We start from the raw sequence: 16,308 nt of genomic DNA, 5'->3' as shown, positions 1-16,308 counted from the left end.
TGTCTCTGCTGCCCGTTGATTGCCGGTGTTCGTGCCCGGTGCTGTGCCCGGTTCCCCTGCGGTGCCCGGGGCTGGTGCCCTTTGCCCAGCGGCAGTACCTGGCTCCTGGTGGTGGTCCCCGGTGCCGGTACCCCATGCCAGTACCCGGTGCCGGTGCCGTTACCCAAAGCCCTTTGCCCAGAGGCAGCACCCAGCCCCGGCTCCGGTCCCCGGGCCGGTGGCCGTTCCCAGTCCCCGGTGGCGGTCCCCGGTGCTGGTGGCAGCACCCAGCCCTGGCTCCGGTCCCCGGGCCGGTGGCCGTACCCAGTCCCCGGTGGCGGTCCCCGGTGCCGGTGGCAGCACCCAGCCCTGGCTGCGGTCCCCGGGCCGGTGGCCGTTCCCAGTCCCCGGTGGCGGTCCCCGGTGCCGGTGGCAGCACCCAGCCCTGGCTGCGGTCCCCGGGCCGGTGGCCGTTCCCAGTCCCCGGTGGCAGTCCCCGGTGCCGGTGGCAGCACCCAGCCCTGGCTCCGGTCCCCGGGCCGGTGGCCGTACCCAGTCCCCGGTGGCGGTCCCCGGTGCCGGTGGCAGCACCCAGCCCCGGCTCCGGTCCCCGGGCCGGTGGCCGTACCCAGTCCCCGGTGCCGGTGGCGGTGCTGGTGGCAGTACCGGGCCCCTGGAGCCCAACGCCGGTGTCCTGTGCCGGTGGCAGCACCCACTCCCCGGTGCTGGTGGCAGTACCTGGTACCCGGTGCCGGTAGCCGGTGCCACCGGCGGTTCCTGTTCCTCGGTGCCCCCTGCCCGGTGCTGGTCCAGGCCCAGTCCCCGTTGTCCCCCTCCCCATTACATCCCCCATTGCCCTCCCCATTATCCCCCTCCCCATTATCCCGGTTCCTGTTATCCCCCTCCCACTCCATTATCCCTGTCCCCGTTACCTCCTGTTATCCCCCTCCCCCTTATCCCTGTTACCGTTATCCCCCTCCCCATTATCCCCCCGTTATCCCCTTCCTGTTATCCCCCTCCCCTGTATTCCCATACCTGCTACCCCATTATTGCCCCTGTTACCCCCATTACCCCCCTTATCCCCCAGTTACCCCCATTACCTCCCCCCTTACCCCCTTTAGCACCCCATTATCCCCCTTACCCCTTTCCCCATTTTAGCCCCCTCCTGTTATCCCCCCCTTACCACCTGTTATCTGCCCTTTACCCCCGTTACCCCCCATTTACCCCCCTTATCCCCCCAGTTACGCCCGTTACCTCCCCAGTTACCCCCATTATCCCCCTTTTAGCCCCCCATTATCCCCCCATTACCCCCCCACTGCCCCGTTATCCCTCCTAGTTACCCTCATTGCCCCCCCGTTATACCCCCATTATCCCATGATACTCCCCGTTGCCCCCGTTACCACCCATTGTCCCCCTTGTTGCCCCCTGTTGCCCCCGTTACCCCCCGTTGTCCCCCTTGTTGCCCCCCGTTGTCCCCCCGTTACCCCCCTTTTCCCCCCCTTACCCCCTCATTGCCCCTCCGTTACCCCCCGTTACCCCCCTTTATCCCCCAGTTGCCCCCCCGATGCCCCCCCGTTACCCCCCTGATGCCCCCCCGTTATCCCCCCGTTATCCCCCCGATGCCCCCGCTACCGCCGCCCCCCCGCGCCGTGCGCCCGCCCAGCCGCCAGGGGGCGCCCCGCCGCTCGCCTCCCGCCGGCCCCGCGGCGGGGCGTGGCGCGCGGGGGGCGTGGCCGGGCGGGGGCGGGGGCGGGGGGCGCGGCGGCGGCTCCAAGATGGCCGCGGTGTCGGTGTTCCCCGGCGTGCGGCTCCTCACGATCGGGGACGCCAACGGCGAGATCCAGCGGCACCAGGAGCAGCAGCCGCTGCGCCTCGAGGTCCGCACCGGCCCCGACAGCGCGGGGCTGGCGCTCTACGGCCGTGAGTGCGGGCGGGGGGCGTGCGGGGCGGGGGGCCTGGCGGGGCCTGGCCCTCTGCGGGGCGGGGGGCGTGCGGGGCGGGGGGCCTGGCCCTGTGCGGGGCGGGGGGCCTGGCGGGGCCTGGCCCTGTGCGGGGCGGGGGGCCTGGCCCTGTGCGGGGCGGGGGGCCTGGCGGGGCCTGGCCCTGTGCGGGGCGGGGGGCGTGCGGGGCGGGGGGCCTGGCCCTGTGCGGGGCGGGGGGCGTGCGGGGCGGGGGGCCTGGCGGGGCCTGGCCCTGTGCGGGGCGGGGGGCGTGCGGGGCGGGGGGCCTGGCGGGGCCTGGCCCTGTGCGGGGCGGGGGGCGTGCGGGGCGGGGGGCTCGGCGGGGCCTGGCCCTCTGCGGGGCGGGGGGCGTGCGGGGCGGGGGGCCTGGCGGGGCCTGGCGCTCTGCGGGGCGGGGGGCGTGCGAGGCCGGGGCGGGGGAGAGTGGCACAACGGGGGGGGGTCCAATGGGGAGGGGCTGGGGGGCTCAACGGGGGAGAGTGTTGGGGCTGGGGCGGCCGTAGGGGTGAAGTATGGGGGGCTGGGGGAGCCGTAGGGGTGAGGTATGGGGGGCTGGGGGAGTTTTGGGGCTGGGGGGGCCGTAGGGGTGAGGTACGGGGGGCTGGGGGAGTTTTGGGGCTGGGGGGGCCGTAGGGGTGAGGTATGGGGGGCTGGGGGAGTTTTGGGGCTGGGGGGGCCGTAGGGGTGAGGTACGGGGGGCTGGGGGAGTTTTGGGGCTGGGGGGGCCGTAGGGGTGAGGTATGGGGGGCTGGGGTGTTGGGGTGCAGCAGGGAAGAGATGGGGGGTGGGCTTTGGGGGCGCTGGGAGTGTAGGGCTGAGGAGGGGGAGATGGGGGGCTTGGGGGGGCCATAGGGATGAGGCATGGTGGGGCTTTGGGGGATCGGGGGTGCAGGGGGGGAAGAGATGGGGATATTGGGGGGGATAAGACAGGGGTGGGGTCAGATAGGGGGTTGGGGGGTGTACATGGGCTATGGGGGCTTGGGAGTGTGGGGGGGTTGGGGGGCCAGAATGGATGGGGGGGGCTGGAAGTGTAGGGCTTGGATGGGGGGCTCTGTGGGGGGCGGGGTGTGGAGACATGGGGGCTCAGGATGGTTTGGGGGTGCAGGGAATCATGGGGACAGAAAGGGGGGCTGGGCCTGTAGGGCTCAGGTGGGGGGGTGCTGGCTCGGTGCCCTCTGGGGTGGGTGACGGAGTGCTGGGGGGGGGGGAACGGGGTTGATGGGGGCTGTGGGGCAGTGTTGGGGGACTGAGGATGGGCCTTGGGGGGGCCAGGGCCCTTTGGGGGCTGCGTCATTCAGGGGGCACCAGCACCACTCTGTGTGTGTCCCCCACCCCAGAGGGGCAGCGGCAGCTGCGGGGGGGGGTTCGGCCGACGTGGGGGCTCCCCCATCCCACCCCGCCCCAAACACCCTGAATTTGGTGACCTTTGGCGGGGGGGGGGGCGTCTGCAGCGGCTGTTAGCCAAGTCCCGGGGGGCTCGTGTCCTGGGCACGGGTCAGAGCCGAGTTTTCTTTGTCTCCACGCAAAAATTGTGTTTTTTTTCTTTATTTTGGGTTTTTTTCTCCCCCCCCCCCCCCGAATCTGGCGGCTGCTCCGCTTTGCGCTCGGCGAAGCTCGGGAACACGCTGGAGCCGGCGCGGCGCTGCCGGAGCCTCGCCGCTCCCCGGCCGCGGGGGTCTCGCGATGCGACCCCCTTCCCTCCCCGCCGCCCGCCCGCCCCGGCGTGAGCGATTTAACGTGCGGCGGCCGCCCCGCGCTCGGGGGAGACCCCGGCTGCGGCGGGCGACGGCGCGGGGGAAACTGAGGCACGCCGTGCCGGCGCATCCCTGATCCCGCAGCGCGGCCCGGGTTTCCTCGCCGGCTGCCGAAGCCTCGCCGCGCTCCTGCCGGGGGGCGAGGGGACGGCGCTGGGGGGCCGGACCCGCTCCCCTCCACCAGAAATAAGGTTTTAAAGTGATTTCCAGCACCAAAAGCGAAGCGTCGCGTCCGGCCCGAGGGTTATCCCCGGTTTTTTGGCGGGTCCCCTGTGCCGTCGCCGATCCGCGGCTTCTCCGTCCGTCCCTCACCGCGTCCGGCTCGTCGCCCCGCGCCGGCGCCCGGCCCCGCCTCGCCCCGGCGTCGTCCCGCTTTTCCAGGCGTTTGCCAGAAAAGCCTTTGTGTGGCCGGGGCCGGGGGTCTCTCGCCGCCCTTTCAGCGCCGGGGCGGCCGCGGCACATCTGCCGGCCCTCTTTTATCGGCCACAAAGAGCGCGGAGGCCCGGGCTGACAGCCTGATTAACGCGGCCGGCGGGAGTTTCCATTTAATGGCTTTGCCGCGCGGCGCCGCGGGCTCGGTGCGGGCGCTGCCGCGGCCCCGCCGGCGTCTCCTTTGGGGCTGGAAGCCGTGGGTCGAGCTGGAAGCGCCCCTCGCCCCGTCTCCTTTCCCTCTCGTCTCTCCGAATTAATCCGGCAACTTAAAGCACCGCGTGGCAGCGCCGGAGCGGTGACGTGCCGGGAGCTTGGCGCTGCCAGGGCGAGGGAGGCCGGCAGCGAGACGCCGGGGGAAAAACAGGTTTTGCCGCAGCGGCTCGTTTGGTTTTTCCGGCGGGGCGCCCTGTGAGAGCGGCAGCGCCGGCTCGGGGTGCTGATCCCCCGCTCGCCGCTCCCCGGCCTCAAAGCGGCCCACGAGGGGAGGCCGGGAGGCCGGCGCGGACGCCGGGAGGCCGGCGCGGTGCCGGGAGGCCGGCGATGGGGAGGCTGGTGCTCCCGGTGCTGGTGCCGGCTCCCGGTGCGACCACGAGCGCCTCGATCCGGCTCCCCTCGTCCTTCCTCGCGGCGTCACTTGGCTTCGCCGGAGCCGGGGGGTCCCTGCGGAGCCGGGGGGTCCCTGCGGAGCCAGGGGTCCCCCACGGAGCCAGGGCTCCCCCCGTCGTGGCACTGAGCTGCGTTTCTGGCTGCTCTGACACCCCGTAAACCCCTTTGGCCGCGCGCGGGGGGCTGTGTGTGTCCCCGGCCCCCCCCCACCACCGCGGAGGCTAATTAGGCTAATTATCCTTTCACCCGGTCCCTTGGCGTCCGTCTGGTGCAGGGAGGGGGATGCGGGTCGGGGCTGAGCCCCGCCGGCGCGGCACAGGGTCTGACCGGGGCCGTGGGGGGGCTTTGCCCGGCTCTCACGCCTCCCCCCACCCCAATCCTCTCTGTTCCCCTCCCCTAGATGAAGATGTCTGCGTGTTCAAGTGCTCCGTGTCCCGAGAGACCGAGTGCAGCCGCGTGGGCAAACAGTCCTTCATCATCACGCTGGGCTGCAACAGCGTCCTCGTCCAGTTCGCCACCCCCAACGGTGCGTCCCCCGCCCCGGGGCGCCGGTTTGGCTTCGCCGGGACCCTCGCGTCGTGTGTGTGTGTGTCCCCCCGCCCCGGCTGAGCCGCCGCCCCCCCCCCCAACTTTTCCATCTTTTTCCAGATTTCTGTTCGTTTTATAACATCCTGAAAAACTGCCGAGGCCACAACACGGAGCGCTCGGTCTTCAGCGAGCGGACGGAGGAGTCCTCGGCCGTGCAGTACTTCCAGGTGAGGGGCTGCCCCGGCTCGCCGCGGGGGCCGGCAAGGGCTCGGCCGCGGCGTCCCCGCTGACGCCGCCTCCCTCCGTGTCCGTGCGTCCCCCCCCTCCCCCGGCAGTTCTACGGGTACCTGTCGCAGCAGCAGAACATGATGCAGGACTACGTCCGGACGGGCACCTACCAGCGAGCCATCCTGCAGAACCACAGCGACTTCAAGGACAAGGTCAGCCGGGCGCCCTCCCCGCCTCGCCCGCCGCGGGCTGGGGGGAAACGCGCCGCGTCGCCCCCGGAGCGCGGCTCCGCGCCGGAGCTGGGAGCGACCCCTCGGTTTTGCCTCTTTCCTCCCCTTTTTTTCCTTGCTTTTAACCCATTCCGGCGCTTTCCCGACGTGTCCGTAGCGGTTTTATTTTTAATATCCCCCAAAAAACCACAGGCCGCCGCAAGCGGGCGGCGGGACGGCGGCCAGGAGCCGCGTGGCACCGGCCGATGCCATCCCGGGAGCTGCCGGCACCGTCACCGCCGATCCCCCTAATCGAGGGGGTTAAATATAGGATCAAAGAGGATTTGGGTGCTCGGGTGCCGGCCGCCGGCTCGGCCGCGGCGCTTTTAATCCCGGCTTTCCCCGTGGCCGAGCTCTCGGCGCCGCCGCGGGCCCCGGCGCGATTCGGCGCAGCTTCCAGCCGGGTGGGCGACGCCTCGCGGGGGTCGGCTCCTTCTCCGGAGCGGCGCCGCGGTGGGGGGCGGGCTCCCCCCCAGGAGGGGCCGTGCCGGTGCGTTTCTTATTAATTCTCTATATCTCGCCGATACCTTTGCGGGATGTCGCCCCCGCCTTGGTTTTTCCCTCTTGGGAAGCCAAAGCTCGGGGCCGCCGGCTCTCCCGGCCGCTCCGTGCCGCAGGCCGGGGGCAGAGCACCCCGATCCTGTCCCCGGGGTGAGGATGCCGGGAGCCGGGCGAGGTGAGAGCCCTGCAGCCCGGCGCCGGTGCTTCACCGTGCCCCCGCCGTCTCCCTCCCAGATCGTCCTGGACGTCGGCTGCGGCTCCGGCATCCTCTCCTTCTTCGCGGCGCAGGCCGGGGCGAGGAAGATCTACGCGGTGGAAGCCAGCACCATGGCCCAGCACGCGGAGGTGAGCGGCCCCGGTGCCCGCCGCCGCGCGGCCCTCGGCTTGGCCGAGCCCCTGCTCCAGCGGTGGCGTGACGGCACTGGGACCGCGGGGCTGGGGCTTCCCCGGGCGAGGGGCTGCTCCTCCCGCCCTGAACGGCCCCCTTCCCCCCGCCCCCTTTTCTGCCCCTCTTTCATTCCTTCTCCCCCATTTTCTGCCCCTCTTTCCTCCCCCACCAACCTTTTCCTGCCCCTCTTTTTCCTCCCCTGCCCCCCTTTCCCCCCCCGCAGGTGCTGGTGAAGAGCAACAACCTGACGGAGCGCATCGTGGTCATCCCGGGGAAGGTGGAGGAGGTCTCGCTGCCCGAGCAGGTGGACATCATCATCTCCGAGCCCATGGGCTACATGCTCTTCAACGAGCGCATGCTGGAGAGCTACTTGCACGCCAAGAAGTACCTGAAACCCAGCGGTGAGCGCCAGGGGGGCACGGCCGCGCCCCGGGGGGCTCCTGCCCACTCTGCCTGACCCTGGGAGCCCAGGGAGGGGACATGGGGGGCTCCTGTCCGCTCTGCCTGACCCCGGGAGCCCGGGGAGGGGACATGGGGGGCTCCTGCCCCCTCTGCCTGCCCCTGGGAGCTCGGGGAGGGGACATGGGGGGCTCCTGTCCGCTCTGCCTGACCCCGGGAGCCCGGGGAGGGGACATGGGGGGCTCCTGCCCGCTCTGCCTGACCCTGGGAGCCCGGGGAGGGGACATGGGGGGCTCCTGCCCGCTCTGCCTGCCCCTGGGAGCCCGGGGAGGGGACATGGGGGGCTCCTGCCCGCTCTGCCTGACCCCGGGAGCCCGGGGAGGGGACATGGGGGGCTCCTGCCCGCTCTGCCTGACCCCGGGAGCCCGGGGAGGGGACATGGCGGGCTCCTGCCCGCTCTGCCTGACCCTGGGAGCCCGGGGAGGGGACATGGGCGGCTCCTGCCCGCTCTGCCTGACCCCGGGAGCCCGGGGAGGGGACATGGGGGGCTCCTGCCCGCTCTGCCTGACCCCGGGAGCCCGGGGAGGCGACATGGGGGGCTCCTGCCCGCTCTGCCTGATCCTGGGAGCCCGGGGAGGGGACATGGGCGGCTCCTGCCCGCTCTGCCTGACCCCGGGAGCCCGGGGAGGGGACATGGGGCGCTCCTGCCCCCTCTGCCTGACCCCGGGAGCCCGGGGAGGGGACATGGGGGGCTCCTGCCCCCTCTGCCTGACCCCGGGAGCCCGGGGAGGGGACATGGGGGGCTCCCGGCATCCCGGGGGGCTCCTGCCCGCTCTGCCTGACCCTGGGAGCCCAGGGAGGGGACATGGGGGGCTCCTGCCCCCTCTGCCTGACCCTGGGAGCCCGGGGAGGGGACATGGGGGGCTCCCGGCATCCCGGGGGGCTCCTGCCCTCTCTGCTGGACCCCCAGGCCTGGGAGGGGGGGGCGCAGGCGCTGCCCCGACGCCCCCCGACCGAAGCCTCCGCTCCCCCGCGCAGGGAACATGTTCCCCACGATCGGCGACGTCCACTTGGCCCCGTTCACGGACGAGCAGCTCTACATGGAGCAGTTCACCAAGGCCAACTTCTGGTGGGTGCGGCCCCGGGGGGGGGTCGGTCGCGATCCCAGCCCCTTCCCCTGCCCCGGGGCGGGGGGCCGGAGCCGCCCCCTCCTCACACACACCCCCCCCCGCAGGTACCAGCCGTCCTTCCACGGCGTCGACCTCTCCGCGCTCCGAGGGGCGGCCGTGGATGAGTATTTCAGGCAGCCCGTGGTGGTGAGCGGCCCCCGGGGCCCTGGGGGGGGACAGGGAACGGCCGGGGGGTCCTGGCCGCGCTCCCCGTGGGTCGGGGAGGGGGGTCCGGGCCGCTGACCCCCACCTTCCTGCCCCCAGGACACCTTCGATATCAGGATCTTGATGGCCAAATCGGTCAAATACACCGTGAATTTCTTAGAAGCCAAAGAAGGCGACTTGCACAGGTGGGTGGTGGCCAGGAGGGTCCCGGCCGAGCCCCCCCCTCTCCCCCCCAAGCCTCGGGCCCCCCGGGATGCTGGGGGGGGCTCGGGACCCCTCCCCGCTGACGGCTTGGCTTGGCCCTCCAGGATAGAAATCCCCTTCAAGTTCCACATGCTGCATTCGGGGCTGGTCCACGGCTTGGCCTTCTGGTTCGACGTAGCCTTCATCGGCTCCATGTACGTGGGGGGAGCCCGGGGGGGGGCCGGGGGGCACCTCAACCTCCCCCCTCACCCCGTCTCCCCCCCCCCCCAGAATGACGGTGTGGCTCTCGACGGCCCCCACCGAGCCGCTGACCCACTGGTACCAGGTCCGGTGCCTGTTCCAGTCGCCGCTCTTCGCCAAAGCCGGCGACACGCTCTCAGGGACTTGCCTCCTCATCGCCAACAAGAGGTTGGGAGCTGGTGGGGGGACACGGGGGGGGGCCCCCGCCCCACAGGGGGGGCCCCTGCCCCACGGCCAGGCCCCCGCCGGAGCCGCCGTCCCGGCTTGGGTTACGCCGGCCACGAGCCCGTTTTGCCGCGCTCCCTCGGCGCCTTTTGCTGGCACCTGGAGTAGCTTTGGGGGGGCAGCTCGGCGCGGGGGGGCCCCTGCCCCAGTTTGGCCCGGGGAGGGGGGGGGCCCCTGCCCCAGTTTCGGAGCGTATTTATAGCTGGCGGTGGGGACGGCCGCGACCCAGATGCCGCCGCTGTTCCCGCTGCTCCCCGGGGGCCGGGATGGGGGGGCTGGCTCGGTCTGATGCCCCCCCCCCCCCCCCGCCCCGGCGCGGTTTGGGGTCTCACAGCCCATGTTCCCCCCCCCCAGACAGAGCTACGACATCAGCATCGTGGCGCAGGTGGACCAGACGGGCTCCAAGTCCAGCAACCTCCTCGACCTGAAAAACCCCTTCTTCAGGTAGGGCCGGGGGGGGTTCCGCGGGGGGTGTTTGGGGGCTGGGGGGTCCCCGAAGAGCCCCCCAGGCCTCACTGCCGCCCCTGCCCCCCCCCAGGTACACGGGGACGACCCCCTCGCCGCCCCCCGGCTCCCACTACACGTCCCCCTCGGAGAACATGTGGAACACAGGCAGCACCTACAACATGAGCACGGGGATGGCCGTGGCCGGTGGGTGCCGGGGGGGCGGATCTGCCGGACCGGTGGGGCCGAACCCCCCCCCCCCGGGGGGCTGTGGGGTTGTGTGGGGGGGTCCCTGACCCCCTGCCCCCTCTCTGCGGCGCAGGAATGCCGGCGGCGTACGACCTCAGCAGCGTTATCGCCGGCGGCTCCAACGTTGGCCACAACAACCTGATTCCCTTAGGTGAGTGGGGGGTGTGGGGGGCTTTGGGGAGGGGATTTGGGGTGGGGGGGGTCACAGCAGCCTCCAGCCTCACCCCGCTGCCCCCTCCCAATGCCACAGCCAACACCGGTATCGTCAACCACACTCACTCCAGGATGGGCTCCATCATGAGCACAGGCATCGTCCAAGGTAACCCCTCCCTGGGAGACCCCCTGACACCCCCCGACACCCCTCTGACACCCCCCAACCCCTCCCAGGACTCCCCTAATGACCCCTGAGATCCCCCCTGAGACCCCCCAGGACCCCCCGATATCCCCCTGACACCCCCAGGACACTCTAACACCCCCAACTTTCCCAGGACCTCCCCTGACCCCCAGGACCCCCCTAACCCCCCTGATATTCCCCCAGGATCCCCCTGATATCCCTCCAGGACCCCCCCAATCCCCCCTGATATCCCCCCAGGACCCCCCCAATGCCCCCAATCCCCCCTGATATCCCCCCAACCCACCCAGGACCCCCCGATACCCCCCCAATCCCCCCCGATATCCCCCCAGGATCCCCCTGATATCCCTCCAGGACCCCCCCAATCCCCCCCGATATCCCCCCAGGATCCCCCCGATATCCCCCCAATGCCCCCAGGACCCCCCTGACACCCCGAATCCCCCCAGGCCTCCCCCCAGGCCCCTCCCCGGCCCCCCCCTGACCCTGCCGTCTGCCCCCCAGGCTCCTCCAGCGGCCAGAGCGGCGGCGGCTCCAGCACCCACTACCCCCTCAACAGCCAGTTCACCATGGGGGGCCCCGCCATCTCCATGGCCTCGCCCATGTCCATCACCACCAACACGATGCACTACGGGAGCTAGGGGCCTCCCGGGACTGCCCGCGCCGGGAGCCCCCGCGCCCCCGCCGACGCCGCCCAGCCCCCGCCGGACCTGGGTGGGGTTTATCTCCCCCCCCCCACCCCCCCCCTATTTTTTTTTGTTGTTTTTTTTTTTGTTGTTTTTTTTTGGTTGTTTGGTTTTTTAACGAAAATCCAGCCCCTCGCCCCCCGCCTTCCATCGCAGCCAGGGCGCTCGGGGCCCCCCGCCGGGGCGGGGCGGGGCGCAAACGGCTTGAATGTACCGAAAGCCCCTGTTTTGGCCCCGTTTGGGGGCGGCGGGGCTGACGCCCCCCCCCGCCCCACCACACCCCGTTCACGGCAGGCTCCCCGGGGCCGGCGGCGCGGTTCGGCGCCTGAGCTCTCCTCTCCCCTGTTTTCCCCTCGAGGGGGGCGGCGGGGACCCCCGGGGCCGGGGGGGGGGGCCGGGGGGGTTGCGGCCCCTCCCCAGGCCGTCGCGTAGGAATAGCAAAAGCTGCTGTTTATTATTTTTTTGTCTTTTTTTTTTCGGCTGTAGTACTGAATAAACGGGAGGGTTTCGAAGGACGGCGCCACGCTGGTTCCGCGGCCGGGCCCCGGTGACCCCCCCTGCCCCCCCACGGCGTGGTTTTGGGGGTCCCCCCCCAAGGCAGGAGCTGGCGGGGCGCAGCGTGGGGACGCCTCCCCCCGGTTTATTCGGGTCGGTTTGCGGAGAGACGAGCCGGTGGCCGAGGGGCGCCGGCACCGCCGCGGCACGGGGGAGCCCCACGGGGAGCCGGGGACCCCCCGCCCCGCCCCAGCTCCCGCCGCGGGGCCGAAGGGCGGCACCGAGCGGCGCTGGGGGCTCCCGAGGGGCTCGGTGCCGCGGCCAGGGGGGGCTCCCCCGCCCCCTCACCGCGCAGGGCGGGCGCTCGGCAGGGAGCCGTTGGCGCCGGGGAGCTGCGGCGCGCGGCTGCGGAGCCCCTCGGTCCCCGGCGCGGGGTGCGGCGGCGAAGGGGCCGGGCCGGCGCTCGGCGGCTGCTGGAAAAAGTAGAGCTGGGAGAGAAAGAAAAAAACCCCCCGTGGAGGGGGGTGCGTGTCACCGGGGGGGGGTCACCGGGAGCCCCCAGGCCCCCCCCAAACCGCCGCCGGCGGGTACCTTGCAGCCGACGGCGAGGAGGGCGTGCAGGGCCACGACGGCGGCCACGCCGGCCAGCGCGGTTGCGCGGCCGTCGGCGCGGAGCAGCGGCCAGAAGGTGATGGCGAGCACCGAGGCCGAGAGCAGCGCGGCCAGGGCCAGCAGCAGCCACTGCAGCCAGGCGGCCGGGATCAGCCACAGGACCTGCGCGGCAGCCGCCTGTCACCCCCCGGCACCCCCCGGGGAGCGCCGGGGACCCCCGCCCGGGACTCACCGCCGTGGGGACGTAGGCAGAGAGGGAGTAGCCGTAGACGCAGACGGTCTGGAGGAAGGTGAAGGCGCCGGCGCCGTGGCTCTGCCGCCACCGCAGGAGCCCCCACAGCCCCAGCGGCACCAGCCAGGCGTAGCAGTACACGAGGGTGGCAGCGATGGTGACTGGGGGGGCAGAAAAGCGGGGGTCAGGGCGTGGCTGGGGGGCCCTGCGATGGTCTGGTGTGGGGCAGGCAGTGGTGGCGGTCAAACCCTGCCCTCCCTCAGTCCTGGGGGGTGGTCCTGGTGTGGGGCAGGCACCGTTTTGGGGTCCAGACCCCCATCCCTGAGCTGTGGGGCTGGTCCTGGTGTGGGGCAGGCACCGTTTTGGGTACAGGACCCCATCTCCATGAGCTGTGGGGACAGTCCCAGTGTGGGGCAGGCACCATTTTGGGGTCCAAACCCCCCTCTCTGAGCCATGGGGCTGGTCCCAGCATGGGGCAGGCACCATTTTGGGGTCCAAAACCCCATCCCCAAGCTATGGGGACAGTCCTGGCATAGGGCAGGCACCGTTTTGGGGCCCAGACCCCCCTTCCCCAAGCCGTGGGGCTGGTCCCAGCCCCCTCCAGCCCCTTACCGTTGTGGAACTGGGGGCTGTAGCGGTAGGCGGGGGCCGCTCGCTTCTCGGTCAGGTGGGAGAGGTTCCCGCTGATGGCCAGGGCGAGCGCCAGCGTGGCGCAGATCCAGAAGGGCCCTGGGGACGGGGACGCGCCGTCACCGCCGAGCCGCCGCGGTGGCGTCGCCAGGCCGGGGTCGGCATCGCCAGGCCGGGGTCGGCATCGCCGCGGTGGCGTCGCCGGGGTGGGCATGGCCGGGGTCGGCGTCGCTCTCACCGTACAGGTCGGGGTTGTTGCGCAGGTGGTGACGCACAAAGTTCTTCCCCGGCAGCGGCGTCACCGAGCCCTTGATCCTCTCCAGCACCTGCCGGGGGACGAGGGCAGGGCCTCAGGCGGGCCGGGGGGCGCCGGTGCCGGCTGCCGCGCCGACGGCGCCGTTACCTGCTGGGTGTCCACGTCGAAGAAGGCCTGGTAGTACTCGAAGGTCCAGAAGCCGTGTGGCCGCCTCTGCCCGGCCAGCAGCTGCGGGGGGAGCGGGGTGAGCCGGGGGGGGTCCCACCGCAGCCCCCCCCCCGGCTCTGGCAGGGCTCTGGTCTCGGGTTTTGGGGGGTGCCAGGACCCCCCGCTCTCACCTCGGTCGTGTCGGTGTCATCCCCCGGCTTCCCCTCCTCGGGGTCCACGTCCACGGCGGCATCGCCGGCACGGGGGGTCGTGGCGTTGGGGGTGGCCGACAGCAGCTCCGCCGCCTCCTCAAACTCTGGGGGGGTGTGAGGGCGTGGGCAGGAACCGACCCCCCCCCGCCCTGGGAGGGTGAAAACCCCCCGACCCCAGGACCCCAACCCTGCCAGGAAACGGACTGGGGGGCACGGGGACCCCCCAACCCTTCCAGGCCCCCAAGTGGGGGGCCACAGAGACCCCCTCCATCCTGCATCGACACAGATTGGGGGACAATGCGGAGCCCCCCCACCCTGCCCAGATGTGGACAGGGGGACACGGAGACCCCCAAAAGCCTTCCAGACCACCAAGTGGGGGGCCACAGGGTCCCTCTGTCCCCCCAAACCCTTCCAACACAGATGGGGGGGCACGAGAAGCCCCTAAACCCTTCCAGGCCACCAAGTAGGGGGGCACGGGGACCCCCCACCCCACCCGGACATGGAGGGGGGGGCATGGAGACCCCCTCAAACCCTTCCAGGCCACCAAGTGGGGGGGTCACGGGGCCCCCCGGGCCCGCCGGTCACGGCTCAGGGGACGCGGGGACGCCCAGCCTGCCGGGACACGGGTTGGGGGGGCCCGGGGACCCCTGGGGGTGGGGGCCGGGCAGGACCGGGGGCACCGACCGGCCCCCGCTGAGACTCACCCTGAAACCGGAGCTCGCCGGGGGCGGCCATGGCGGAGCCTCTCGCTGCCGGGACAAAACGCACCGCGGTTGGACGGGACCCCCCGGCCCGGGCCGACCCCCCCGTCAGACCCGAGACCCCCAAAACCCCCCGGTCCCGGCGCTCCCGGGCCGCGCTCACCGCTCGCTCCCCCCCCGCCGCGGCAGCGATGGTTCCGCCCGGTCCGTCCCGTTCCCGCCCCCCCGCCCCGCGCCCCGCCGACGTGGTTCCTTCCCCCCCCGCGATGGTTCCGTCCGGTCCGTCGCTGGGTCCGTCCCGGCGGGAAGCGCTTCCGGTCATGGCGGCGGCGGCGGTCGGGGGGGGCCGCGGGCTCTGGGGGCGCCTCGGGGAGAGTCGCATCGGTGAGGGGGGGCCCGGGGGGCCCCGGGGTAACGGGGAGGGGTCGGGGGGGCACCCCGGTGCTCTTGAGGTCAATGGGGGGGTCTGGGGGGGGCAGTCTCGTCCCCTGGCTGCTGGGGAGGGGATCTGGGGGCACAGCTGGGACCCCGGGGATGATTGGGGGTGGCGGGGGGGGGGGCAGATTGGACACTCCTGGGGTCCGATAATGGGGTTTGGGGGGTAACGGAGACCCAGTGGGGTCATTGGGAGGGTTTGGGGGCGCAGCCGGGGCACCTCCGGGTTCAACAAGGAGGGTTTGTGGGGGCAACTGGGACCCCCTGAGTCTGGTGGGGGGGGTTCTCTAGGGCAGCCTCGAACCCTGGGTCCTGGTGGGGGATCTGGGGGGGTAGCTAGGACCCCTGGGATCACTGAGTGGGGTCTGGGGGGAGCAGCCAGGAGACCCCTGGGTGCTGGTGGCGTGGTCTGGGGGGGCAGCCCTGATCCCTTATGTCCAATAATAGGGTCTGGGGGGAGCAGCTGGGACACCCCTAAATGCCTTGGGGGGGTGTCTGGGGGTCTGGGCAGGGCAGGGCGGGGAGTGTCCCCCCCCGGCTGACGCCCACCCGCCGCAGGGCGCTGGTGGCGGGCGCTGCTGCAGGACTACGCGGCGGCGGCGCGGGAGGCGGCCTCGGACGCTCGTCGGCGCCCGGCGGCGGCGGCGGCATCGATGGCGGGGCTGGCGGGGGCGGCCGCCTGCGTCGCCGCCGTCCCCAGCGCCGAATCCTTCGAGGCGGCGACGGTGGAGGCGGCCGACGCGCTGCTGCTCCTCTCGCCGGCAACGCGCAGCCCCGGCGCCGACCGGCACGTCCAACGCCTGCTGCGGCGGCGCGACGCCGGCCGCTTGCGCTACCGGCACCTCCTCTTCGCCGCCGTGGTCTACGAAGCCCCCCACGCCGACGACACCGCGCTTTACCCGGCGCGGTGCCGGTACCTGCGGCCGCGGTGGCGGGATTTGCCCGCTCGCCTCCTGGACGTGGGGTTTTGGGGGCGATGGTGGGTTTTGGGGGCCCGGTTACGGGACTGCGACGTCAACGAGGAGGAGTTTTTGGGGTTGCCGGCGCGGTTGCGCCGCGTGGACCCCCACCAGCTCCGCTCCCACCGCAACGAGAGCCTGTTCCTGGAGAAATTCCGACCCGTCGCCCTCACCGCGGAGGAAATCCGGCGCGCCGAGAGCGAGGCGGCGGCACCGGCACGCGGCGGCGGCACCGGGGACCCCGCGGGCGCCTCTTAACGCCCCGAAACCCTCCTTCGTACCTCGGCCCCCTGCGCCCCCGGATTTGCCCCCAGCGCCGCCGCGCCCCAGTTATTCCTCCCCCCCCCCCGTTAATGCATCCGCTCATCGATTTCGGGTTAACGCGGCCCGGCAGCCCCCGACCCCCGGCAGCTGCTTCTCGCCAGCGGACGCGGAATTAACGTATTTACGTGGTTTTTCCGGCTTTCCCTTTATTTATATTTTTAAGTTCGGTTGGCGGATTTCCCCCCACCCTCACCCCAAACCCGGCGGCAATGGTTCCGCCGGATGCAAAATATTTAATTTCTGTAAAAATTGAGCTAAAAATAACCACCCAAACCCCCCTTCCCGCCCCGGGCACGGGGTTGGGGGGGGTTTACGGGGGTCACTGTTGCCACGGTGACGATGAACAGACCCCACCCCCCCATCGGTGATTAAATCCTCGCGGGGGGGGGCGGGGCTCAGGATTAATTAACGGCCCCATCCGGGGGAGTTAATTGCTGGGGTGACTCTCGGCCCCCGAATTGTGGGGTTTTGCCAAAAGCCCCAATTCCCCCCCAATTCCACCCCCGGCACTCGCCAAAGCTCACGGTTT

At 71.9% G+C, this 16,308-nt stretch overlaps 3 protein-coding genes across 6 annotated transcripts in view; 2 read left to right on the top strand and 1 right to left on the bottom strand.

Annotated features, from left to right (window-relative positions):
• Positions 1-1,724: 1,724 nt before the first annotated feature.
• CARM1 (coactivator associated arginine methyltransferase 1) lies at positions 1,725-11,291 on the top strand. Of its 2 annotated transcripts, XM_064437252.1 has the most exons (16): positions 1,725-1,899; positions 5,133-5,258; positions 5,381-5,487; positions 5,596-5,700; positions 6,493-6,603; positions 6,870-7,047; positions 8,084-8,174; positions 8,280-8,361; positions 8,479-8,564; positions 8,688-8,777; positions 8,854-8,991; positions 9,403-9,492; positions 9,587-9,699; positions 9,815-9,892; positions 9,992-10,060; positions 10,595-11,291. In XM_064437252.1, the coding sequence occupies exons 1-16, from the start codon at positions 1,755-1,757 to the stop codon at positions 10,729-10,731; spliced, it is 1,746 nt and encodes a 581-aa protein (XP_064293322.1). In that variant the 5' UTR covers positions 1,725-1,754; the 3' UTR covers positions 10,732-11,291. The 2 variants fall into 2 exon arrangements, with proteins under 2 accessions (XP_064293322.1, XP_064293321.1); XM_064437251.1 differs by having other exon boundaries at positions 9,815-10,060.
• A 105-nt stretch (positions 11,292-11,396) lies between these two features.
• The window catches only part of YIPF2 (Yip1 domain family member 2), a 46,882-nt gene continuing 41,970 nt past the window's right edge, over positions 11,397-16,308 (bottom strand). Inside the window, exons 2-9 of one of the 3 annotated variants that reach the window (XM_064437255.1) lie at positions 14,065-14,110; positions 13,340-13,464; positions 13,149-13,229; positions 12,984-13,071; positions 12,728-12,844; positions 12,116-12,276; positions 11,863-12,045; positions 11,397-11,759 (exon numbers count right to left, since the gene is read on the bottom strand). In XM_064437255.1, coding sequence (XP_064293325.1) covers positions 11,616-11,759; positions 11,863-12,045; positions 12,116-12,276; positions 12,728-12,844; positions 12,984-13,071; positions 13,149-13,229; positions 13,340-13,464; positions 14,065-14,095 — 930 coding nt within the window. In that variant the 5' untranslated portion in view covers positions 14,096-14,110 and the 3' untranslated portion in view covers positions 11,397-11,615. Of the gene's footprint in view, positions 11,760-11,862; positions 12,046-12,115; positions 12,277-12,727; positions 12,845-12,983; positions 13,072-13,148; positions 13,230-13,339; positions 13,465-14,064; positions 14,199-16,308 lie in introns of those variants that run through there. The other 2 variants (XM_064437256.1, XM_064437257.1) reach the window with 2 other exon arrangements.
• Positions 14,340-15,909, top strand: TIMM29 (translocase of inner mitochondrial membrane 29). Its single transcript, XM_064437254.1, has 2 exons — positions 14,340-14,445; positions 15,055-15,909. Exons 1-2 carry the CDS (start codon positions 14,382-14,384, stop codon positions 15,711-15,713), a joined length of 723 nt encoding a protein of 240 aa, XP_064293324.1. The 5' UTR covers positions 14,340-14,381; the 3' UTR covers positions 15,714-15,909.

The sequence above is a fragment of the Phalacrocorax carbo genome, chromosome 30 (genome assembly GCF_963921805.1).
Source record: "Phalacrocorax carbo chromosome 30, bPhaCar2.1, whole genome shotgun sequence".
In the NCBI taxonomy this organism is placed as follows: Eukaryota; Metazoa; Chordata; class Aves; order Suliformes; family Phalacrocoracidae; genus Phalacrocorax; species Phalacrocorax carbo.
Note: the sequence above shows the minus strand (reverse complement) of the source record. Positions and strands in the feature narration are given on the sequence as shown.

Excerpts from the sequence above, each read along its gene's own strand:
- CARM1 (XM_064437251.1), top strand. The coding sequence starts at position 1,755 with ATGGCCGCGGTGTCGGTGTTCCCCGGCGTGCGGCTCCTCACGATCGGG. Across the intron at positions 8,175-8,279 it reads TTCACCAAGGCCAACTTCTG|GTACCAGCCGTCCTTCCACG; the intron begins GTGGGTGCGGCC and ends CCCCCCCCGCAG. Across the intron at positions 9,700-9,814 it reads CACGGGGATGGCCGTGGCCG|GAATGCCGGCGGCGTACGAC; the intron begins GTGGGTGCCGGG and ends TCTGCGGCGCAG.
- TIMM29 (XM_064437254.1), top strand. The coding sequence starts at position 14,382 with ATGGCGGCGGCGGCGGTCGGGGGGGGCCGCGGGCTCTGGGGGCGCCTC. Across the intron at positions 14,446-15,054 it reads CCTCGGGGAGAGTCGCATCG|GGCGCTGGTGGCGGGCGCTG; the intron begins GTGAGGGGGGGC and ends CACCCGCCGCAG.